The sequence below is a fragment of the Sapajus apella genome, unplaced genomic scaffold (assembly GCF_009761245.1).
Source record: "Sapajus apella isolate SASKATOON/1434 unplaced genomic scaffold, GSC_monkey_1.0 scaffold2, whole genome shotgun sequence".
NCBI lineage: Eukaryota > Metazoa > Chordata > Mammalia > Primates > Cebidae > Sapajus > Sapajus apella.
This window is the reverse complement of record NW_022436942.1, coordinates 28,994,439-29,020,065: the sequence shown is the minus strand read 5'-3', so window position 1 is coordinate 29,020,065 and position 25,627 is coordinate 28,994,439. Positions and strand designations below refer to the sequence as shown.

Below are 25,627 nucleotides of genomic sequence, written 5' to 3'. Positions count from 1 at the left end.
AATTCATCACACACTCTTCCCATAGACCCACCTTTCTGCAGCATAGATTTTTTTCAAACCCTTTTTCCATCAAAAGCATTTATTGATTCATTATTCCCCACTTAATAATCTCCCAAAGTCTTAGGTTCAGAGTCAAATCCTCCAAAATACAATGTCTGGTTTTTGGTTAATATCTGAATACACGTGTTGTCTACACATGACTATGTTCAACTAATCACTCAGAAGAAATTTGATAAGAGGTTTCTCATGTCAATGGAGTAACAAATCCATTTAAAACGAATGCAGGACTTTTTAAATAGCTGCTTCTCATGTAGGAGGTGGTATTGGCTACACAAACTTTTTATTGTTGTTATTATATCCTGTTTCCTTAAAGAACAAAGAGATTTATTTTGACATCTATGGGTGAATATCAGGATTCGAAGTGGAAATGATCACTTGTTCTTTTCTATGAATTGTCCTGTCATTGGAGGTTTAGCAAAGACAAATATGTTTCTTTGGGCTGCTGAAAATCAGAGTGGTCAAAAATCACATAACTTGATGTTTACTGTCATGGGAAAATATGGCTGGTATAGTTATTTCATAGAGCCCTGAAACTGCCTAAGGGTCTATCATATTGTTTGCTATTAATTATAGGGTTAAAATATTTTCCACAAAAGTCTAGCAAGATTAACTTTATCCCAAATGATACCACCCCTCTACTGCAGCAGGATAGAGTGACACTTTCTTTATTATATGTTGTTTTTCTTTCTATTTTTTAATAATATTATACTTTTAGAACCTGGAAAAAATATTTCTTTGAAGAAACTTTAAAATTCTCTTTAAAAAGTAATATGAACCATAAACTTTGCAAACTGGTGTTTGTTGGATATTTTGAAATAAGCTTTAGTGTCTTTTCTCCTCTAAGTGAGGCTATTTCTACAAGGCCTTTCAGTACCTGTTAGAAATAACCACCAGATTCAGAGCTCAACAATGGGAGTTTTTTCGTTCAATCTGATCCTTATTGACTAATTTGCATTTAGAATGCTATCTCCAACTATTAATTAGTCGTTCCTCAAAACAACCCAATGGGAGAGAGGAACATAATTATCCCTGTTTAAAAATGAAGCCAACCAACAGTGCATACAGTGCTCCACAGAGGCAGATCCCCTAGCTATGTAGTCATGGCTGCTGGGAATTATACCAGCTGTCAGGGCTATCACACATCCAACAGGAGATGCAAGAGTGAGGATTTTACAAAATACCTCCAATGTTTCTATTTCATCAGCATTTGGGTTTAGATTTGCTCCAATTTGGTAACATTGATTTGTCTTGCAAACTTTTATAAATATAACATCAGAGGAGGAGGATCCAAGATGGCCATTTAGGAACAGCTCGGGATTGCAGCTCCCAGTGAAAGCGCAGAGGGTGAGTGGACGCTGGATTTTTATTGCCCACAGACTAGGAAATTCCCAGGCGGAGGAGCTCCACAGGTCACCAGCACGGCTGTTTCGGCCAGCGTGGCTGTGCCGGCGGCGCCGCTGCTTTGCCCTGCGCGGCTGCTTTGTCAGTGCCCGGGAGCAGCGGTTCTCCGTACAAAATACACCGGTCCGGGGGCCCTTTTGGCTGGTGATTGGAGCCACGGGAAGTCGCCCATTCATCTCTTTAAAAAGGGAACTGAGCAGGGAACCAGGACAGTAGATTCCAGGGCAAAAAAAAAAAAGTGCCACAAACCTCAGTGCCACTGTTTAAGCCAGCGCAGTGAGTGGCCGCAGGGGAAAACAAACAGACCCCAGTGCCTCTTCAACAGGCGACTGGAACACCAACTTAAAAAAGGCTCTGAGGCAGGGAGCCAGGCGATCAGGCTCGGCTGGTCCCACCCCCACAAAAGAACAGCAATCAGAAACTCTGGATTGAGAGTTTCACAGCAAGTGCAGCTGAACCCTGGACAGTCCAGCTCTGTGGGGGAGGGGCGTCCACCATTACGCCATTACCGAGGCAGCCCGCCACTACAGAGGTAGTCAACCAATGCTGAGGCAGCCCGCCGTTGCCAAGGCAACCCGCCAGGTACAGAGAGACTCCGCCTCGATAGAGGAGGGCCACCATCGCCGAGGCAGCTCTAACTACACCCATATAAACAGGACTGCAGGGAAGTTCACTCGGCAGCTGGGCGGAGCCCACAGGAGCTCAACAAAGCCTCTACAGGCAGACAGTGACTAGGCTGCCTCCTTGCTGGGCAGGGCAGCTCTGAAGGAAAAAAAAAAAAAAAGAGAGAAGGCAGCAGCATAACCGAAACTCATAAAGCCCTAAATCCCTGGGACAGAGAACCTGGGAACAAAAAGCAGTTTATGAGTTCTGCTGCAGCAGACCTAAACATACCAGCCCAGCAGCTCTGAATGAACAACAGAGCTCACAGCTCACCATTTGAGCTCCTATAAAGAAGAGACCGTCTCCTCAAGCAGCTCCCTGACCCCTATATATCCAAAGAGCCACCTCATAAAGGAGAGATCAGATTGACACTAGGCGGGTATCCTTCTGGGACAAAGATAGCAGAAGAAGAAAACTGGAAACAACCCTTACTGTTCAGCAGCTGCTGCAGGTGAACCCCAGAGAAGCAGGGCCTGGAGTGAACCTCAGCAGACCTACAGCAGAGGGGCCAGACTGTCAGAAGGAAAACCAAGAAACTGAAATAACCTCATCATCAACAAACAGAACGTCAATCTGAAAGATTTGAGACCCAATCTGAAAGCCAGCAACTACAAAGTCGACAGGTGGATAAATCCTTAAAGATGGGAAGAAACCAGCGCAAAAAGGATGAAAACACCCGAAACCAGAACACCTCTCCTCCTACAAGGGATCACAACTCCTCACCAGCAAGGGAACAAGGTTGGACGGAGAACGAGTGTGATGAAATGACAGAATCAGACTTCAGAAGGTGGGTAGTAAGAAACTTCTGTGAACTTAAAGAACATGTTCTAACCAAATGCAAAGAAACTAAGAACCTTGAAAAAAGATTTGATGAAATGCTAACGAGAATGGACAAAATAGAAAGGAATATAAGTGAATTGATGGAGCTGAAAAACGCAACACGAGAACTTCGCGAAGCATGCGCAAGTATCAACAGCCGAATTGACCAAGCAGAAGAAAGGATATCAGAGGTTGAAGACCAACTCAACGAAATAAAACGGGAAGGCAAGACTGGAGAAAAAAGGGTAAAAAGGAATGAACAAAATCTCCAAGAAATGTGGGACTATGTGAAGAGACCTAATCTACGTTTGATAGGCGTACCTGAATGCGACGAAAAGAATGAATCCAAGCTGGAAAACACTCTTCAGGATATTATCCAGGAAAACTTCCCCAACCTAGCAAGGCAGGCAAACATTCAAGTCCAGGAAATACAAAGAACACCACAAAGATATTCGTCAAGAAGAGCAACCCCAAGGCACATAATCGTCAGATTCACCAGGGTTGAAATGAAGGAGAAAATACTAAGGGCAGCCAGAGAGAAAGGTCGGGTTACCCACAAAGGGAAACCCATCAGACTCACAGCAGATCTCTCAGCAGAAATCCTGCAAGCCAGAAAAGAGTGGGGGCCAATATTCAACATCCTTAAAGAAAAGAACTTTCAACCCAGAATCTCCTATCCAGCCAAACTAAGCTTCATAAGTGAAGGAAAAATAAAATCCTTTGGGAACATGCAAGTACTCAGAGATTTCGTCACCACCAGGCCAGCTCTACAAGAGCTCCTGAAAGAGGCTCTACACATATAAAGGAACAACAAGTACCAGCTCAACTAAAGGGCAAAATACCCAGCTAGCACCAAAATGGCAGTATCAAATTCGCACATAACAATATTAACCCTAAATGTAAATGGACTAAATGCCCCAATCAAAAGACACAGACTGGCAAATTGGATAAAAAGACAAAACCCATCAGTGTGCTGTATCCAGGAAACCTATCTCACATGCAAGGATACACAAAGGCTCAAAATAAAGGGATGGAGGAAGATTTACCAAGCAAATGGAGAGCAAAAAAAAGCAGGAGTTGCAATTCTCATCTCTGATCAATTAGACTTTAAAGCAACAAAGATCAAAAGAGACAAAGAAGGACATTACATAATGGTAAAAGGATCAATGCAACAAGAAGAGCTAACGATCCTAAATATATACGCACCCAATACAGGAGCACCCAGATACATAAGGCAAGTTCTTAATGACTTACAAAGAGATTTAGACTCCCACACAATAATAGTGGGAGACTTTAACACCCCATTGTCAATATTAGACAGATCAACCAGACAGAAAATTAACAAGGATATCCAGGACTTGAACTCAGACCTGGACCAAGCAAACCTAATAGACATTTACAGAACTCTCCACCCCAAATCCACAGAATATACATTCTTCTCAGCACCACATCACACCTACTCTAAAATTGACCACATAATTGGGAGTAAATCACTCCTCAGCAAATGCAAAAGAATGGAAATCATAACAAACAGTCTCAGACCACAGTGCAATCAAGTTAGAACTCAGAATTCAAAAACTAACCCAGAACCGCACAGCTTCATGGAAACTGAACAACTTGCTCTTGAATGTTGACTGGATAAACAATGAAATGAAGACAGAAATAAAGATGTTCTTTGAAACCAACAAGAATGAAGACACAACATACCAGAATCTCTGGGACACATTTAAAGCAGTCTCTAGAGGAAAATATATAGCAATAAGTGCCCACATGAGAAGCAAGGAGAGATCTAAAATTGACACCCTATCGTCAAAACTGAAAGAGCTAGAGGAGCAAGATCAAAAAACCTCAAAGTCTAGCAGAAGACAAGAAATAGCTAAGATCAGAGCAGAACTGAAGGAGATAGAGACACAAAAAAACCCTTCAAAAAATCAGTAAATCCAGGAGCTGGTTTTTTGAAAAGATCAACAAAATAGACAGACCACTAGCCAGATTAATAAAAAAGAAAAGAGAGAATAAGCAAATTGATGCAATAAAAAAAGACAAAGGGGATATCACCACAGATTCCACAGAAATTCAAACCATCATCAGAGATTATTACAAACAACTCTATGCACATAAACTAATAAACCTGGAAGAAATGGATAAATTCCTGGACACTTGCCTCCTCCCAAGCCTAAACCAGGAAGAAGCTGAAACCCTGAACAGACCCATAACAAGGTCTGAAGTTGAGGCAGCAATTAAGAGCTTACCACCCAAAAAAAGCCCAGGTCCAGACGGGTTTACAGCAGAATTCTACCAGACATACAAAGAGGAGCTGGTACCATTCCTTCTGAAACTATTCCAAACAATACAAAAAGAGGTAATTCTTCCCAAATCATTCTATGAGACCAACATCATCCTGATTCCAAAACCCGGCAGAGACTCAACAAGAAAAGAAAACTTCAGGCCAATATCCATGATGAACATAGATGCAAAAATCTTCAATAAAATACTGACAAGCCGACTGCAAGAGCACATCAAAAAGCTTATCCACCATGATCAAGTAGGCTTCATCCCGGGGATGCAAGGCTGGTTCAGCATACGCAAGTCTATAAACGTAATTCACCACATAAACAGAACCAAAGACAAAAACCACATGATTATCTCAATTGATGCAGAGAAGGCCTTTGACCAAATTCAACAGCCCTTTATGTTAAAAACACTCAATAAGCTAGGTATCGATGGAACGTATCTCAAAATAATAAAAGCTATTTATGACAAACCAACAGCCAATATCATACTGAATGGGCAAAAACTAGAAGGATTCCCCTTGAAATGTGACACCAGACAAGGATGCCCTCTCTCACCACTGCTATTCAATATAGTATTAGAAGTTCTAGCCAGAGCAATCAGGCAAGAAAAAGAAATAAAGGGCATTCAAATAGGAAAGGAGGAAGTCAAATTGTCTCTATTTGCAGATGACATGATTGTATATCTAGAAGACCCCATCATCTCAGCCCCAACTGATAAGCAAGTTCAGCAAAGTCTCAGCATACAAAATCAATGTGCAAAAATCACATGCATTCCTATACACCAATAACAGACTTAAAGAGAGCCAAATCAAGAACAAACTTCCATTCACAATTGCCACAAGGAGAATAAAATTCCTAGGAATACAACTAACAAGGAATGTAAAGGACCTCTTCAAGGAGAACTACAAGCCACTGCTCAACGAAATAAGAGAGGACACAAACAGATGGAGAAACATTCCATGTTCATGGTTAGGAAGAATCAACATCGTGAAAATGGCCATACTGCCCAAAGTAATTTACACATTCAATGCTATCCCCATCAAGCTACCAATGACCTTCTTCACAGAACTGGAAAAAATCACCTTAAACTTCATATGGAACCAAAAGAGAGCCCGCATAGCCAAGTCAATTCTAAGCAAAAAGAACAAAGTGGGAGGCATCACACTACCGGACTTCAAACTATACTACAGGGCTACAGTAATCAAAACAGCATGGTACTGGTACCAAAACAGAGATATAGACCAATGGAACAGAACAGAGGTCTCGGAGGCAACACAACATATCTACAACCATCTGATCTTTGACAAACCAGACAAAAACAAGCAATGGGGAAAGGATTCCCTGTTCAATAAATGGTGTTGGGAAAGCTGGCTAGCCATGTGCAGAAAGCAGAAACTGGATTCCTTCCTGACACCTTACACTAAAATTAACTCCAGATGGATTAAAGACTTAAACATAAGACCTAACACCATAAAAACCCTAGAAGAAAATCTAGGCAAAACCATTCAGGACATAGGTGTAGGCAAGGACTTCATGACCAAAACACCAAAAGCATTGACAACAAAATGGGACCTAATCAAACACCACAGCTTCTGCACAGCAAAAGAAACAGTTATTAGAGTGAATCGGCAACCAGCAGAATGGGAAAAAATTTTTGCAGTTTACCCATCTGACAAAGGGCTGATATCCAGAATTTACAAAGAACTAAAACAGACTTACAAGAAAAAAACTAACAAGCCCATTCAAAAGTGGGCAAAGGATATGAACAGACACTTTGCAAAAGAAGACATACATCAGGCCAACAAACATATGAAAAAATGCTCATCATCACTGGTCATCAGAGAAATGCAAATCAAAACAACATTGAGATACCATCTCACGCCAGATAGAATGGTGATCATTAAAAAATCTGGAGACAACAGATGCTGGAGAGGATATGGAGAAATAGAAACACTTTTACACTGTTGGTGGGAGTGTAAATTAGTTCAACCATCGTGGAAGACAGTGTGGCGATTCCTCAAGGACCTAGAAATAGAAATTCCATTTGAGCCAGCAATCCCATTACTGGGTATATATCCAAAGGATTATTACAAATCGTTCCACTATAAGGACACGTGCACACGAATGTTCATTGCAGCACTGTTTACAATAGCAAAGACCTGGAACCAACCCAAATGCCCATCGACGATAGACTGGACAAGGAAAATGTGGCACATATACACCATGGAATATTATGCAGCCATCAAAAACGATGAGTTTGGGTCCTTTGTAGGGACATGGATGAACCTGGAAACCATCATTCTCAGCAAACTGACAGAAGAGCAGAAGATCAAACACCGCATGTTCTCACTCATAGGCGGGTGTTAAACAATGAGAACACATGGACACAGGGAGGGGAGCACTACACACTGGGGTCAGTTGGGGGGAAATAGGGGAGGGACGGTGGGGGGTGGGGAGCTGGGGAGAGATAGCAAAGGGAGAAATGCCAGATGTAGGTGATGGGGAGGAAGGCAGCAAATCACACTGCCACGTGTGTACCTGTGCAACAATTTCGCATGTTCTTCACATGTACACCAAAACCTAAAATGCAATAAAATAAATGGGGGAAAAAATAAATAAACAAATAAATTTTAAAGATAAATAAATAAATATAATATCAGATCTATCAGACCACTTTCATGACAACACAAAAGATGTACAACATTGTATATATGCTTTTTAAATGTTCACAAATTCCCTTAAATAACAACAGAATTATAATAGTGAAGGTAAGGGATAATCAAACAGCAAATACATACTGAATATTCATTATTCACAGGGCTCCATATTGGAACTATGAGCAGGGGTGGGGCAAGAAATTAAGAAGACACCTACAACCCTAGCTTTGCTCTAAGGTACGTAGAATTTGATAAAGAATCCAGCCAAATGCATATAAAACGGAATACTTTAGAAAAAGGTTAATTTTACGTAACCTCAATTTTAGAATAAGCATTTTTTTCTATATCTTTCTCCACAAAAATACATTTTCTTTAAGTTAAGTTTCAGGGGTGCATAAGTTACTTTAGAAAGTTTGAAAAGTCCCAAGAAATTATTTATTACTTAAAGAATGCTGGCAAATTCTCTCTTTTAAGAAAGAAAATATGTAGGCATAATCAAACTAAGAGAAAACATTGAATAATTTTTAAAATTTCCTAACTAACCATCAAAGAATAACTAATGTGATGAATCTGGCTGGGTGCAGTGGCTCACGCCTGTAACCCCAGCAGTTTGGAAGGCCAAGGCAGGTGGATTACTTGAGGTCAGGAGTTCAAGACCAGCCTGGCCAACATGGTAAAACCCCATTTATACCAAAAATATAAAAAATTAGCCAGTTGTGTGGTGTGCACCTGTAATCCCATCTACTTGGGAGGCTGAGGCAGGAAAATCACTTGAACCCCAGAAGCGAGGTTGCAGCGAGTTGAGATCGTGCCACAGCACTCCAGCCTGGGTGACAGAGCAAGACTCCATCTAAAAAAAAATATGTGCATATATATACGTATATATATATATATGATGAATCCATGTGTTATTTCCCACTATACTAAGCCATCAACATATCATGATTCTCTATATGCTCTTCTAACATACACACACTAATGCATAATTTGTGCTTTGAATTGAAGAACATTTTCAATACCTCTCAAGTGGGCAAAAATCCTGTTTATATTCTTGTCTGCCCCAGTTTATGGCTTCATAAAATATTTTTTTGTTTTTTTATGAGCCAGAGTCTTGCTCTGGTGCCCAGGTTAGAGTGCAATGGGGTGATCTCGGCTCACTGCAGCCTCTACCTCCTGGGTCCCAGTGATTCTCCAGCCCCAACCTCCTGAGTAGCTGGGATTACAGAAGCCCACCACCAGGCCCACCTAATTTTTGTATTTTTAGTAGAGATGGGGTTTCACCATATTGGCCAGGCTGGTCTTGAACTCCTGACTTCAGATGAGCCGCCTGCCTCGACTTCCCAAAGTGCTAGAATTACAGGTGTGAGCCACCACATCCCACCCAGCTTTAAGAATGTAATCTTCATTTAAAGCACAGAAAGTTTTTTTATTGTTGTGTTTTTTTGTTTTGTTTTGTTTTGTTTTGTTTTTGGCTAATGGGGCCTCTTTTTGAACTCTTTAGGGTCAAATGGACCTTTCTTCCTTGATCCCAGGGTGGAGTCAAAATGAATCTAACAGACAACATCCCTCATGTCACTGCCAACTTCTCATTCAAAGAGGTACTGGGGGTGGCAGGTGGAGTTATAATTATAGCTTAGAAAAAAGCAGCATCAGCAGCTGTCACTTCTGTTTGTTCCTGGCTGTAACTGTCATCAGTGGGTAAATTGGCATAAACAGGCCTCCACAAGTGGAAAAACACTTAACCCCTGTACTTGTCACACTCTGGGTCCTCTCAGTGGCCAGAGAACAGAAAGAAAATCTGACTGTGGATGGGCAAAGGGTGACACCGGGAGCGCAGCACCAGCCTGAAGGCGCCTCTTCAGGGGGAGCCCGAAATTTGAAGATTATCTTTCCTGGTGGAGACTCCAAACCAAATAAATAGGTTAGTGCCCAGAGTAAACCTATGCATTTTAATTCTGACCTCTACTTGCTGTGATTTTCATTTTCCTGGCAGATCTTAAAAAGAAGAGTGAACTACTAAATGAAAGAAGAGAAAGGTATTCAAGGACTGTTATTTAAAACTACTGGAGTCCACGAGAACAAACTATGAAATGGGCTTAATTTATTACGCTCCTCTCCCAATTTTGGCTGTATTCACACTAGACAAATAGACAAGGTAAAGATGGAAAAATAAAACCGGTTTTGTGGCATGAATCCCATCCTTTCGTAATGCCACTTACTTATGCCAAAAGGCCCTGGCTTCTTTATTAAAATCAGTAATATTGAAAGCTAAGTTTGTGATTTTAGAAAATGCTGTAAATGCAGCTCCAGAGTTCCATTTCCTTAGGGAAAATGGGCAAATCAGAGTTGAATTGTTTTTCCAGCAATGAGTAAAGACAGAAAATTTTCTTGTGATAAAATATGTGGTGTAGGTTACTTCCCAAAAGAAATCTGCTGTAGAATTTATTTTTTGTATTTAGTACAATTCTACCTAAAATCTTCGTAATTTCAGTGTAAGTAGCTCTATAAGACTCTCCACATAGATCCTTTTGAGAAAAGTAAGATTTTAAATAAATCTCATTTTATTTGCATATGTTCTATCTTAGCCAGAAATTGAGCAGGATTTTCAAAGATTAGCTTTGTGCTGTCTGTTTCAAACCGTGAATATTTAATGTCTTGGTGGAAAGTGGTGTAATTCCAAAGAACTCATTGAAAACAAGGCTTTGGGGCCCAGTGCTCATCCTAACCACATTCATGAAATGGACTCAAGTAGAAAGAGTCATAAATAATGACCTTATTTTGTTCAGCTCCAAATAGAATGTGAACCATCCCTGAGCATTTCTGTACAACTTTTCATGGGGAAAGTGCACTATTCTTATTTATGACTATGACCCAACTTTTTGGCTACCTTTTGAAATGCAATGAGTGCTAACAATCGGACCTCCAGTAGCAAGACACCTACATGCAACCAAACCCATCAAAAGTGCCCATCAATTAAATTCCCACGAGGGCCTTGTTTGTCTCATTTGTTCATTCAAATATATATTGACCAATGGCTATATAATCTAAAAATAACATTTAACAGTTAAGGCAAGTTTAAGATGTCTAATATTACTCTTTCCAGAAACTCCTTTCTTCCTGCTTTCTGCTAAATGATCTAGCACTGAGATAACAGTTATCTGAAAGTTTCAAATTACAGAAACTAAGAAAGACAAAAAAAAGATATGGCTGACTAGTTGCTGACTTGAGTTTCCTTGATATACAGACATACAGATTTATGCCCTATTTTAAACATTGCTTTTTACTTGTGTTTTGTCTTCTTGCTCTTCTAGAAAAAAATATCCAAGATGACTGTCACTTACTCCAGTAAAGTAGCAAATGCAACTTTTTTTGGATTTCATAGGTTACTCTTCAAGTGGAGAGGCAGCATCTACAAACTACTGTACAGGGAATTTATTGTCTTTGCTGTTCTTTACACAGCAATAAGTTTGGTGTACAGGTACTTTTCTTTGCATGTCTTCTTAAATGGCAATCAAATATTGTATAAAAATACAGTGTCAAAAATCTGAACCCTTTTATTGCCACTGACTCTGCATTATACAACTTCTTTTTTTCATGAGCCTCTCTTTTGTCTTCTTCCCTTCAGGACAGATTTTAATCCACAGTTAACCATTGTTAGGATGTAAAATAGACTCTTACTGTAAGATTCAGGTAGCCTTCATGCCAGCCCCAGCTGTGCTTCAAGACTGTTGCAATAGGCATAAAATGGAAGGATTCTCCTTAGATCCTTACTACATAAAGATTTTTGAATGGGCAGAGTCCACAGGCAAATAATTATTGGTGCTTCTATCCACTTGTCATTCATAGTTTGTGATTTGACAACTTATAGCCAGTACTTATATAATGAACATGGTCATGATTGGTGTATTTCAGGTGAAAGCTTTCCTTCCTTTTGCCTGGAATGAAAATATCTTACCCAGGATGATGCCTGCCACCCTTAACAGTACCTCAACTAAAGGAAATTCCTGTAGACTAATTTATTTTCTTTATATCTTCTGAGTTGAGGGCATGTTATGTTCAGGAAAAGAGGTGCTTATTCTTTATAACATCACAACATATGCCTGTCAAATTGGCAGGAAATGTGAGCAATATCAAGTCCAAGAAATAGTTTAATGATGAAAAATTATAGTGTTAATAAAATTCTATTGGTATGATAAAAGGAGAGCTTTATGAGCTTTTAAAGCTTTTTTAATTAAAATTTAATGCATAAATTTATTCTCTGGAGGACGCTAAAACTTAAAACAGGAAAACTAAAGGTTTTTGAGACTGTATTTCCTTTTTCTACATACGTAAGTTTGTTATTTTTCTTCTGCATATAGATAAACAAAATTGTGTTGTATTGCTCTCACATTCTTCCTTGTAGCCATAGGATCTCCTTTGGTAAAAAAGGATACTAATTGAGTTGACTGACAATTATTAAAATAAAATAGGTAGAGCTATTTTTCTGTGCATCAAAACAACCCTTCTGAGCAATTGTACACATTGGTATATATTTTGACAAAATATTTTTAGAGGGAAAATCTTATTAAAAACCTCTCATAATTTTTCAGACATATCATATAATATGATATTATTTTGGCAATTTAGGTATGTATCACCTAAGCCTTCAGAATATGAAATGATGGAAGATACAATGGTGTTTCATGATAATTATCTCATTAGTTCATTTTTACTCATGCAAATGTATTGCAGCTATTGCTGCTAAAAATAGAATAGAATAGCCCTTAGCACAGTTGCAATGTAGCTAGAAATGCTCCTTTGGGCCTCAACTTTTGTTCCAATATCATACTTATACCCCCCAAAATTTTATGCATATATTTCTTCTAAAGCAAAGAGTGCTTACATTTATTTCAAAAATTATCAGTTCAAGTCATCCTTAATTTTCTAAAGTTCAATTGTAACACCTTATTAAAATAGATCTTTATATCCTAATCAAAGGTATACCAAGGGCTATAGGATGAGTTTCTCAAGGAAGTCAAACGTATCTGTAGATAAATACAGACGTAGTTTTATTCTCTGTCTTTATTAGCTCTATTATAAGTAAATAATTATTCTTAACAAAAATTATAAGGAGGAACCAGATTCATTAATTTGATTACATTTCTATTTTTGGAGGAATTTGACAAAATAATTTTTGAAATACTTTCTAGCTATTAAAATTTCTACGTCTATTAGCCAAAGATGTTTTCTTTGCCCAATTATTTATACCAACCATTTCATTATTAACTAAGTATGAGACAATTTGTTAAGTGGTTTTACACACACACACACACACACACACACACACACACACATACACACACATTATGTTATTTAATCTTTGTAATACCCCATATAGATTTTCTACCCCTACTTACAGATGAGAAAACTGAGACTCAGAGACATTTAAAAATATTCTCAAAATCCAAATTTGTGTCAGACCTGGGATTAAAATCTGGCTTTGTCTGATCTTGAAAAAAGTCCATGCTTTCCACATTTAAAGGCTCTTTGACCATTTCTATTTGAACATCAGAAACCATTCTGGCCGTAGTTTGTCATCAGCATTACCCTGATAGACCTCTACAATAACCTGGTACCTCTCCTGTCAGCTTTCCCTGACTTCAGTAATTCTAATACCTCTTCCAAAGCTGAGGCAGGAACTCCAAGCTCACCCTGTACCCCACATACCTTCTTTGTCAGGACCAGCTCCCAACAGCTCTTTATCTGCAATCCAATTGGTTGCTTACTGTTATCTCATTATCCCTTTGCTTCCTTTATGAAAGTTCTATGGACCCAAATGAGCCTTTGGTGCTTGTTATAATGGACCTTTCCTTGGGTTCCTTCTTCCTTTGAAACAGTTACACTCATCAATTTATTTGAATTCATCTGTTTGGCTTTCCTTCCTATATTTTTGTCATTATTATTAGTTTGCCATAAAACATTTCTTCAGACTCTGAATCTCTTCTCTATAATCAATAATGTTCTCATTAAATGCACTTATGTTTAATGATACCAGAAAATGGGCTTTGGGGGCAGGTTGGGTTAGATCTATAATACAAATTTTGAGAGAGTGACTAAATTTAATAATGAAAGTTTTCATTTTTCACTGTTAAATTTGTTTTAGACTTCGAACAATTCTGGGCTTTAAAATGAGGTATAGTATCCCTTGAAGCATAACACATGATAATCAAGAATGTGCTAAGTAGCACATTCAGGAGGAAGATCAAGGTGTCAAATTGAGGGTTATTATTTAATAATTACTTAATACCGTTAATTCATAATAATACACTCTTTTAAAGGTATTCCTGATGAATAATTCAAAAATGAACTATTTTGTAACTTACCTTGCTCTAAGTCCAATGAATCAATTATATAAAACTTTTAAAATATAAAGTTTTTAAAATAAAATAATGATTAATGAATCCCACTATTTAATGGCCAATCACATTTACAAGATGTTAGCACTTCAAACATTAAGCAATTTAAAAGCTTTTGAGACACGTCAGCTTAAGAAAATAAAAATTATTGCTCCTTCAAAAATAAAACAGATTATTTGTGCTTAATCGTTTGCACTTGATGTCACTTGCAAAGCAGGTGCAGAAGTATAATATCATAAAGGGCTGTGCATTTTATTTTTGCTCCAGATTGTTACTTACAGGAGCCCAAAAACGTTACTTTGAAAAATTATCAATTTACTGTGACAGATATGCTGAACAAATTCCAGTAACCTTTGTGCTTGGTAAGTATAGGTCACACGCAGATTGCAGCCACATAGCTGTCTCCATTAGGATGACACCGATGACTCTGCATGGGAGTGTTTCCAAGCTGAGAGGCATGCCTGAAAAGCTGCTGCTTGCAATAGAACCAGAATCATCCATAAGGTTTGCCTTCAGGGCTGCTTTTGCTAAATTAACACCAAACAAGTTTGAGGACATAATCTGCTATTGGACATTTAAGCTTTCTCTTCACTAACTCTCCATTTTGCAGTCAATATTTGAGATCTAATACACACTTAACAGGGTGCTTAGGCATTGTCAGGCACAAATGACATTTTTTTCCTAGAACGCAAAATCAGAAGATATGGATAATAACATATTTTTGACCCCCAACGTCTAAAAAGGCTAAAATTCGGCTAAAAGCATCAGTGTCTGCTGTAAGAAACTGCTTTATAATTTCCTATTATTCTGCAGGGTTTTATGTTACTCTGGTAGTGAACCGATGGTGGAACCAGTTTGTGAATCTGCCCTGGCCAGACAGGCTGATGTTCCTCATCTCCAGCAGTGTTCACGGAAGGGACGAGCACGGGCGCCTGCTGAGAAGGACGCTGATGCGCTATGTCAATCTCACCTCCCTGCTCATCTTCCGCTCGGTGAGCACTGCTGTGTACAAAAGGTTTCCCACAATGGACCACGTGGTTGAAGCAGGTACTACGAATGGCTTTTGCTTCCATGGGCGCTTCTCAGCTGAGATAGAACCTCCAGAATTCCTTTGAAAATCCCTTATGTTTGTTTATTCACTCAAGAAACGTTTATTGGTCGGACACGGTGGCTCGCACCTGTAATCCCAGTACTCTGGAAGGTCGAGGCGGGTGAACCACCTGAGGTCAGGAGTTTGACACCAACCTGGCCAACATGGCGAAACCCCATCTCTACTAAAATTAGAAAAAATTAGCCAGGTGTGGTGGCATGTCCCTATAATCCCAGCTACCGGAGTGGCTGAGGGACGAGAATCACTTGAACCCGGGAGGCTGAGGCAGAGGTTGCAGTAACCCAAGATTGCACCACTGCACTCCAGCTAAGAGGCAAAGATGAATAAGACATGATTCCTGCCCTCAAGTTTACTTCAGAGGTCAGGGAGGGAAAGTGGCAAGTAGTCACATTGCCTTAAAGTACACATAATAACTAATATATTTATTTAAACAATCTGGCTGGGCACGGGGGCTCACACCTGTAATCCCAGTATTTTGGGAGGCCCAAGAAGGTAGATCATCTGAGGTCAGGAGTTCGAGACCAGTCTGGCCAACATGGTAAAATCCCGTCTCTACTAAAAATACAATAATTAGCTGGGCATGGTGGCATGCCTATAATTCCAGCTACTGGCGAGGCTGAGGCAGGAGAATTGCTTGAACCTAGGAGGTGAAGGTTGCAGTGAGCAACAATTGCACTCCAGCCTGGACCACAAGGTCCTCATCGGTCCCCCCAAAAATAATAATAATACAAAATACCAAAAAATCTGTCATATTAATTTACAGTTTTCCAGCACTTTATAGTTTCTTTTACAGCTATTTCATTTGGACCTCAAGAAAACATGAAAAAGGTAGAAAATAGATTCAGAAAGGTTACAACCTGCCCTGAATTACACAGGTGATCAGTGGAAAAGCCAGAATTAAAATTTAGGCTCCAAACTCCTAAGTTAATACTTTCTAATCGATTCTGGTAGGAACCAGCAATGTCCGTTTTCATCTAGGCAGACACAGAGTTAACAGTCAAAAGCTGTTTCAGTGTGGACCTCTTGTCTCCCGAGTCTCAAAGTAGATGCCAATAGTTAAAGGATGATTCCCTTTGGCATGTAAATATTTAGCAAAGAAGCTACTAAATCAGCCTTCAATAGGGTGAGGATTAAATGAGATCATTCTTGGCACATATGGATAAGAACCATGAGGTGATTCTGCCTTTACATTGAGTCCAGTCTCATATTAGTTTGCAGTATTTAGTCTCCTTTTCTGAAATGTCCTGGAAAATAGATATTTTCGGATGATATATTTTGTTTTGGAGTTTTTGTTGGCTTTCGTTTTTGTTTTTGTTTTGCCTTCTTAAATGGGTAATATAGATAGTGACTACTAAAGTCAAAATAAAAATGTAGAGATGAATGTCTATATTTCACGTTTTATTTGAGAAGAAAGAATTCCAGTTTGAGGCATACACGCAGACCAGATGGTATTCAGTATGTCCAAAATACAAAGAGAAGGTTGGAGGTTTTCTAAAAAGAGAGAAATGTTGCCTATTGCTATTTGAAGAAGTTCATTGGCACTAATAAGTTTCTGAGGTGCTGGCAAGTTTTGATTGGCGAGTGATGGAGGTGGGTACAATTGTCTTCAAGTTGCACCAGATCATTTCAGCAACTATAAAACTGGTTTCAGGTTATAGCAGACAGTTTCAGCAGCCAGGCCTGCAGAGAATTACATGGTGTCTCGACTGCTTTTTCCTGCTGGCTTCTTGACTCTGTTTTAGTTAGGTATGACAGGAATGACCCGATTCTATTACCAACTTTCACAATGATTAAGAACACAGAGTAAGGGTTTGAAGCCTGACTGCACAACTTACTAGCTATATGACCTTGTCTGAGTTAGTTAACCATTCTATTCCTCAGTTTCCTCATCCATAAAATAGACTTATAGTAACTTACAATAGCACCTACCTCATATATCCATAGGCTTGTTATAAGTATTAAACAAGTTAGTATTTACAAAGTGTTTGGAACATTCCTGGCACACAGTAAGTGTAAGTGCTGCATGATTTCTTGCCATTGTAATGAAATTATATCTCGAACAACAGCATAACATAGCACTCTAGCCACTTTAGAAGATTTGTTATTAATATAGTATCCCAGGTCTTTTTGATCTACTTTGATCAAGAGGTTGTGAATGTCAAGGTGGGAATAAGGAAGAAGGGGTGTAGATGATACTGTTGGAGATACCGAGTGAGATGTAAGAAAGTAATGGGTTCCGGGAGTTGGCTAAGGATTCAGGGGGAGGGTCTGAAGACCTGGCAAATGCACAGATATATGATAATGTAAAATCGGTAGAAACTTTAAAAAAATTAATTGCTACCCTACCTCCAAATATGAAAGTAGAATACTGTTTCAGAATGACCTAGTTAAAAAGTACTACTAGACAACCTAATTATCTTAATGTCACCAGGATCAACTATATTAAGAATTACCACCTCTAAGAAAGACCTAAAAACAAACAAGAAACGTATGACCCATTCCAAGTTGATGAGCTAAAGTTTACTTGGATGAACAGAGGTGATATTTCTCTAGTTCTGACGTATCCTTGAAATGAAGAGAGTGCATTCTGACAGGAATGAGATGCCAGGTCCAATCCTCAAAGCAAATCTCATCTTCTTAGAGTCACCTTCACATTAAAAGCATGCCGGGAAGAAGCCAGGTTGGCTGGCAATGGAGAGGCCTCTGGGGCCTCTGGTCAGACATGAGCTCAGAGGACTGAGCTGCGCTCAGGTCTGAGGTGTGAGTAGATAAAGGGAGGCCAATAAGAAAATGATGTGATTTCATTTCCTTTGGACGTATTTTTCAGAACACCCAGGCCCACTCCCTCTCAAACCTGTACAGATGTCTGCCATGTACTCGCATTCAGACTTTTCCCTTTCGGAGGCGTGTGAAATACTGGAATACTTCTATCTCTTCCACCACCAATATGTCTACCATTCCAAGGGAATCTCAAAATGAGTCCTTCACTCCTGGATGTACATTTAAACTAATGTCTCTAGGTATGATCCACAGAACCACAGGCCCTCTACATCTTGAATAAATTGAGTTTACTTATTTAAAATGTATGTTCCTGTGTCCCACCCACTTCAGGCCCACTGAATTATTATAGAACCTAACAGAAACCTTTGGATGTAATGCCTAGGAATCTGCAGTGAAACATGCTCTTGTGCTGGTTTTTTTAATATCCCAAGCTTTGAGAAGTACTGCGTCTTTTCTGGGATGCTTATTTTTTAAACCCTTTTTCTCACTCCTGGGACAAAGGGCTTTGGCAACCGCCAACTCATTACTGATAGCAAATCAGCATCAATTAGGAAAGGGTAGATTCGAGGCTTCAGCTTGAGGTTCCCGAATTACAAAGAAGAGCTTTGACGAAGCAGTCTGGTGGGAGGCTGCTATATAGGGGATTGAATTCAACCTGCTTGGACATAACAAGCTTTGTTCTTAAACTTTTTGGTTGGTTGGTTTGAAGTGGATGAAGGGAGAAGAGAACTGATGGAGGAGCTATGATGAGGTGAAAGCCTTTCCAAGAGTCCTATGACACAATCACTGATTATCTCAGTGAAAAGGTCCCATTTGCTCTCATTAATTCCTAAGAGTTTTCTCAAAAGGCAGAAAAGGAGTGGTAGGTAGAGCTTGTGCCCACAGAAATATAGGGTTTGTGTGTTAGGCAGCAGGGCAAAGGCTCCAAGCCACTATCCTCTAAGCCAGGAGAGACGCTTCAGAGGCCTGTCTTCCTGGCTGCCCCAGGCCGGCACCCTCTGTCACTGGCAGCGCTGACTCACTGCACTTCCTGCTCCTTTCCCCAGTAGAGAGGGCTGACTCAGAGTCTGCACATGGGGTCTGCTTCCAAGTTATTCCAACTGGGCATATGCCTGTGCCATTCCCTGACTGTCCTTTGCCTATGCCAAGGTTTCTGGGAAGAACAGGAAGTTCAGGGACAGCGGAAAATGTTTGGCAGATCCCCTGAGTCCAAAGCCAGGGCACCTGCTCCTGCCTGAGGGCAGAGAGGACTGGTAAGTAAAGCACTGGGGGCCCCAACAGGGTGGGGACAATGGTAAGGGCATGAAGGACATTCTTGTCAGTTGAACCCTCTACATAAAATCACCTGTAAGGAAAAAGTACATGTCCTCAAACTTCAAGGTGCATTAGATATCGTTAAAATCAATATTGCTAAAAATTTGGATCCCACGATACCACCCCCAGAGATTCTGACTCAGTAGGCCTGGCATGGGCTTCAGGAATCAGTGTGTGTACAGACTCTGAGGCTAGGGATCCCTGGCTTGCACTCTGAGAATCAACTCCCTGGCTTTGAGGCAATTGCTTCCCTCCAACTTCTCTTTCTTCTGCGAGGGTTTTTGCCTGCATAGATTCAGTGCTGGCCAGAAGGCAGTAAGCTAGAGGGACAGCACCTCCTTCCAAAGCATCTGGCAATTCCTTGGCTGGAGGTGGAGGAGCTGTGTTTTTTATATAATAGATATAATAATGTCTATTATGCTGAAAAGTCCCTGAACTGGTCTGTGAGTTATTTATCAGAGAAACTGCAACAGTCTCTGTTACTTTTGCCTATTGGCTACAAATCTGTTCTGGAAAATTCTAGTCATTCCAATCACTTGCCCTGGGAGATGTCACTGATTCCAAGTCAAGTCAGATGCACAATTCCAGATCTTGGCTGATTCAAGTGATGACCTTAGTTGCGTGCTTATAGTATGGTCTCATACTCAATCAAAACATCTAGTGTTTTGTAGGCATTAGGAAAGAAAAGTAGTTATCTTCAAAACTACTTACCAGAAGCACAATGATAGGTAATAGGAAATTATATAAGGTCCTCTTAAAGAAACATGACCAAGCTGATGCTAAATCTATTACATTTTTGCTCATGCAAAAATATATGACAGGCACTGTGCCAGGTACCGGGAATTACCCTTATAAGCAAGAATAAATATGGTCCCCATCCTCAAGGATCAATGAAAGTTACTACAAATCTTATCTTACATTAATCATTGTCATAAACAAGCACAAATATGTTTACAGTTAAACTTAACATCTCTGCATTGCAATTCTCTAACATAAATAGTTTCTGTCTGTATTTAGGAGTTCATAAGAGTAGTTATAAGACAGTAAACTCTGAGGAAAAAAATATCCTTTAATTTTCTTAAAGCCTTGGAGTCTTTTCTTTTTTACATTTTTTTAGAGACAGGTTCTCACTCAGTTGCCCAAGCTGGAGTGCAGTAGCATGGTCATAGCTTACTGTAACCTTAGACTTCTGGGCTCAAGCCATCACCCTGCCTCAGTCTTTTGAGTAACTAGGACTACAGATGTGTACCACTGTGCCTGCCAATTTATTTATTTATTTATTTTTATTCTCTTATTCTTTATTTATTTTTGGATACAGTCTCATTATATTGCTCAGGCTGGTCTTGAACTCCTGGCCTGAAGTGACCCTCCCATCATGGCCTCCCAAAGGGCTGGGATTTTTGGTATGAGCCACCACACCTGGCCTGCCCTGGAATCTTAATGTAAAGTTTCTTAACTATCTTCCATGACTAGAGGGAGCCTGATGAGACTCCACTGGAATTTTTAGTGATACTTCTGGTTAACAGACATTAATATAGCCAAGCAAGCCACCAGTTGTCAATGAATGTTGAGATAAAAGTTCTAACTTGAGATGCTCTGGCTATGTGGCTAGCCCTGTAAATGGAACTCAGGTTTGGGCCACTTAGGGCTTAAAAGCCAAACAACTCAAGAGCTTTGGTGAAAGGAAAGTTAGCTTTATTCGAGAAGTCAACAACCCGGGAAAGGCAGTGAACTCGGGTTCAAAGGCCACCTTTCAGAATTCTGCCTCTAGGTCAGGGGTTTTGAAGGGAAATTAAGAGAAATGAAGATCAAAACAGTCTTGTTAAATGTGAGCAGTTTCATTCAAGTGGGCAGTTAATCATTGCTTTCTTGGTGAACATTTTATGACCTTTTGCAGGCGCCATCAGCCTATTCTTACAGGATGGTCAGCCCATTCCCATGGTCAGCCCATTCCAGGGCTGTTGGTCAGTGTATTTTCTTTCCTTCTTTTTTTTTTTTTTGAGACAGAATGTTGCTCTGTTGCCCAGGCTGGAGTGCAGTGTTACAGTCTTGGCTCTCTGCAACCTCCACCTCTCCAGTTCAAGTGACTCTCCTGCCTCAGCCTCCCATGTATCTGGGATTACAGGCGCACGCCACCACACCTGGCTAATATTTTGTATATTTAGTTTAGACAGTTTCACTATGTTAGCCAGGCTGGTCTCAAACTCCTGGCCTCAAGTGACCCCCGCCTTGGCCTCCCAAAGTGCTAGGATTACAGTTGTGAGCCACCACGCCCAGCCAGTATATTTTCTTTTATCTCTGTTGAAGGTCTTTTTTTTTTTTTTTTTGAGGCTGTTTCTTGGGACTAATCTACAAACTCAAGTAAAACCATAATATTATTCAAACAAGCAAGCTTTTCTCTAACATGGAATTAATACTGTTAGAACCACATTTGTGTTTCTGGCACAAATAGATCATTTAATCTGTGATCTTCTCTTCTCTCACTAGGTAAACTAAAATGACTTTTGTATAACATTTTATGAAACATTCACAAAATTAATTGAATCTGGTATAACATTTCTGGCCTGGGTGGGCTGTTGTTTTTCTTGATGCATTCCGCGGCTCTGGGGCTCCTCGGCCTCTGAATCTCCACCGCCTTGTTACAAGAGTGAGAGCCAAGGGGACAGTGGTATTCATAGCTGTGCCAGTTTTTCCTCTATTGGCTGAACTTTTAGAGGCTGAGTCAGTCACCCCTGTAGTCTCACATGATGAGCCCAGAACAGACAGAATGTCATCCTGTGAGTGAAACTTGACTCACCTATGCGTACTTGCTCTGCACAGGAGAGAAAGTGCATGCAGAACTATCCCTCCTTGAATTAATAGCATGGATAGGCAGTCTCGATTGGTCAGTGTTTGAAGGTTCCCCCACATTTCTGTTTTAGGAGTTAAACAAGGGCTATCCACTCAATGTTTCTCAAAGTAAGGTTGCACCACATTCACTGAATTAGCAAGGGTGCTTATTTAAACTGCAGGGTCCTAGGCAACCTGGGGAATCAGAATCTCTAGGGCTTAGGACCTAGAAATCGACATTTTTAAATAGGCTCCCTAGAAGCACCGCAGGATGTTTGGCCCAGACTGAGAATGCTGAAATGATCAGCACTAGGGCAGTTGTTCAACCTCAGCTTTGCTGCATGTTGGAATCTCTGGCGATCTTTTAAAAATTCTGATGTCTCACTCCCATTCTCAGACATTAGGATTCATTAGGTATGTGGAGCAACCTGGGCATCAGCATTTTTCAAAACTCCCCAGACCATTCTAATGTACAGCAAAGTCTAGGAACAGCTGCACTAGCACACATCAATTAATTCCTCCTATTTCATCCGCAAATTGCCTCAGATCTATTTCACCCAGGGCAAATAAAATTCTGGGCCAATTTGCAGATGAGGATTTAAAAGCACTGATTTCTTTGTATGTTATTTCTTGTGTGTGATTATGGAGAAGGCAGTGAATTACCAAATGGGGTACTAATTTAGGGACAAAGATACAGGTAACTAGAGATTTCCTCATATCAGTAGAGGAGTGTCTGTCTCTGTTCCTTATTGCTACTCCCAGAAACTGATTTTACTACACCGTATCCTATTTTAGGCTCTTCCAGCTGTGGTTTGTAACTCATTATGGGATTCTTAAATCAGGTTAATGGCTTATAACCAGCATTTTTGGTGAAATGGAATTGAGAACACTAGAATCAAATCGAATCAAATAGCAGAAAGCACCTCATGCGGTAGGGCCAATAACTGTTTTATGAACAACATATATCTTATTACATTCATGGTGGACAAAAAAGCTGGTTGGCATACTGCCCTGCATGATGCTGTCACAATGTGATTTCAGCCCTTTCTCAATCTCATTCTGCTCCCCCCTTGATTTTCCCAATTAACAGGGATTTCTAAACCTCTTCCATTGAATGGAAAGGACAGCTATAGCTGAAGCTGGTGGCTTCATTCCATTCATTTGGAAAATACAGAGAGAAAACTAGCCAGGCACATTTTACTCCTCCTGAAAAAGTGTCATCCCTTGAAGAAGGGCTCACATGCTGAATGCACAACTTTCTCTTTCAGAAAAAACTGGCATCAAATCCACTCTGCCTTCAAATTTTGAGATGCAGAGCTTTTAGTTCCTCTGCTAATAGAGCCTCGTTTGAATACTCTGCTTGAAAGGCAAAAGACATCTGCCTCAACTTCAATCAAGGAAAAATAGACCAACTATACAGCAGGCAGAATCCATGATGACTAGAATTTTGTCTGTCAATGGATGTAATTAATCCTTTGGCTTGAGGGCAATAGAATTTTGTCCTAAAGTAGCAGATCCTGCTCCATCAAACCACAACTCAACTGGGAATAAATGCAAACATGTGCAAACATGTATCTATATTGAGAGATAGATTTTACTCTGATTAGAAAGATGAAGGAGGGTTTTGGGGATAAGCAATATGAAAATTGCTGAGCAGAGCTGAGCCAGCCAGAAGGAAAAGCAATCGCAAGAGAAACTTAGGCAGATGCAACGGCAGAATAAAATAGCTATACCAGGGGTGTGATGGGGCCTGAGGGGAGCATGGCATGGAGACAGACAGGTGCAGGGGACCAAGTGGTGGGAGGACCAGAACACTGAGAATGTTGCTAAACTGTAGCAAATTAGTAACTGTAATTAGCACAGCCTCAGCAATGACAATAACAATTATATTCTGAAAAACACTATTGGTCTCTGGGTAAAATGGCTTGAAGCCCCGATAAGGGTGACATTGCATTTCATAACAAATACTTTTGGAATGGACTTGACCAACAATCTAGAGATTTTCTTTCAGTTGACCAACAACTTTGATTTCCAAAGGCAGAGTTACTTTTGTGAACCCCGAAAATCTGAGACAGGTCTCAGTTAATTTAGAAAGTTTATTTTGCTAAGGTTGAGGATGTGCACCCATGACACAACCTCAGGTGGTCCTGATGACATGTGCCCAAAGTGGTCAAAACAGTTTGATTTTATACATTTTAGAAAGACATGAGACATCAATCAATGTATGTAAGATAAACATTGGTTCAGCCTGGAAAAGCAGGACAACTCAAAGTGGGGAAGGAGCTTCCAGGTCACAGCTAGCTAAAAGATGAATGGTTGCATTCTTTTGGGTTTCTAATTAGCCTCTCCAAAGGAGGCAATCAGATACGCATTTATCTCAGTGAGCAGAATAATTACTTGAATAGAGTGAGAGGCAGGTTTGCCATAAGGAGTTCCCGGCTTGACTTTTCCCTTTAGCTTAGTGATTTGGGGAACCCAAAATATTTTCCTTTTATACTCTGGATAAATAAGTGTGACCCTGCAAGGAATAACAAAAATTATTCTGCTTATATATTCTTAGAGGATATATTAATGTCTCAGTGATCATCATTCATCTTTCACAATACCTAGCAAAATATGCAATAAATTTGGACTGAAAACAAAATCACCAGCTCTTCTTGCCCTACTCATCTTTCAATCTCTTGCATTAGTGTTTGCACCAAATAAACCCTCACTCTGCATATTTGCTTTCTACTTAGAAGCTAAGGAAGGATGTGCTAGCACAATTTGATCCATACTTCTGAATAAAAAATAGCCAGAGATAAAGTTATTCTTTGGTCAAATGACAGAGATTACAGCTAATGTATAAATGAGATCATTTTAAAAAATTACACTATAGGTCTCAAGAATATAACTGTTAAACAATTGATATGGGATATGTGAGAATAGGCTACAGGAAGTCTTTAAGCATAAAGCCAAGACAGATCAAGTTTATCTGTTAACTTCATCCAATAAGATTTCACTGGCCAGGCACAGTGGCACATTGCTATAATCCCAGCACTTTGGGAGGCTAAGGCGGGCAGATCACTTGAGCCCAGGAAGTTCAAGACCAGCCTGGGCAACAGGGTGAAACCCAATCTCTACAAAAAATATAAAACTTAGCCAGGTATAGTGGCGTGTGCCTGTAGACCCAGCTGCTCAGGAGGCAGAGGTGGAAGGATTGCTTGAGCCCGGGAGGTTGAGGCTGCAGTGAGCCAAAGATCACACCACTGGAGTCCAGTCTGGATGACAGAGAGATATTCTGTCCCATTAAAAAATTTTTTA

General features: G+C 40.0%; 1 protein-coding gene and 1 long non-coding RNA gene across 13 annotated transcripts in view; one reads left to right on the top strand and one right to left on the bottom strand.

Annotated features, from left to right (window-relative positions):
* Positions 1–2,606: 2,606 nt before the first annotated feature.
* Positions 2,607–25,392, bottom strand: LOC116562932. Its single transcript, XR_004274138.1, has 3 exons — positions 24,722–25,392; positions 14,709–14,716; positions 2,607–2,618 (listed from the first exon to the last, which is right to left on the bottom strand). It is a non-coding gene; the product is annotated as an uncharacterized LOC116562932 (long non-coding RNA).
* The window catches only part of BEST3 (bestrophin 3), a 42,947-nt gene continuing 26,715 nt past the window's right edge, over positions 9,396–25,627 (top strand). Inside the window, exons 1-4 of one of the 12 annotated variants that reach the window (XM_032295402.1) lie at positions 9,396–9,815; positions 11,206–11,372; positions 14,557–14,651; positions 15,103–15,336. In XM_032295402.1, the coding sequence (XP_032151293.1) occupies positions 11,221–11,372; positions 14,557–14,651; positions 15,103–15,336 (481 nt within the window). In that variant the 5' untranslated portion in view covers positions 9,396–9,815; positions 11,206–11,220. Of the gene's footprint in view, positions 10,050–11,205; positions 14,652–15,102; positions 15,337–19,227; positions 19,435–25,627 lie in introns of those variants that run through there. The other 11 variants (XM_032295380.1, XM_032295371.1, XM_032295429.1 and 8 more) reach the window with 11 other exon arrangements.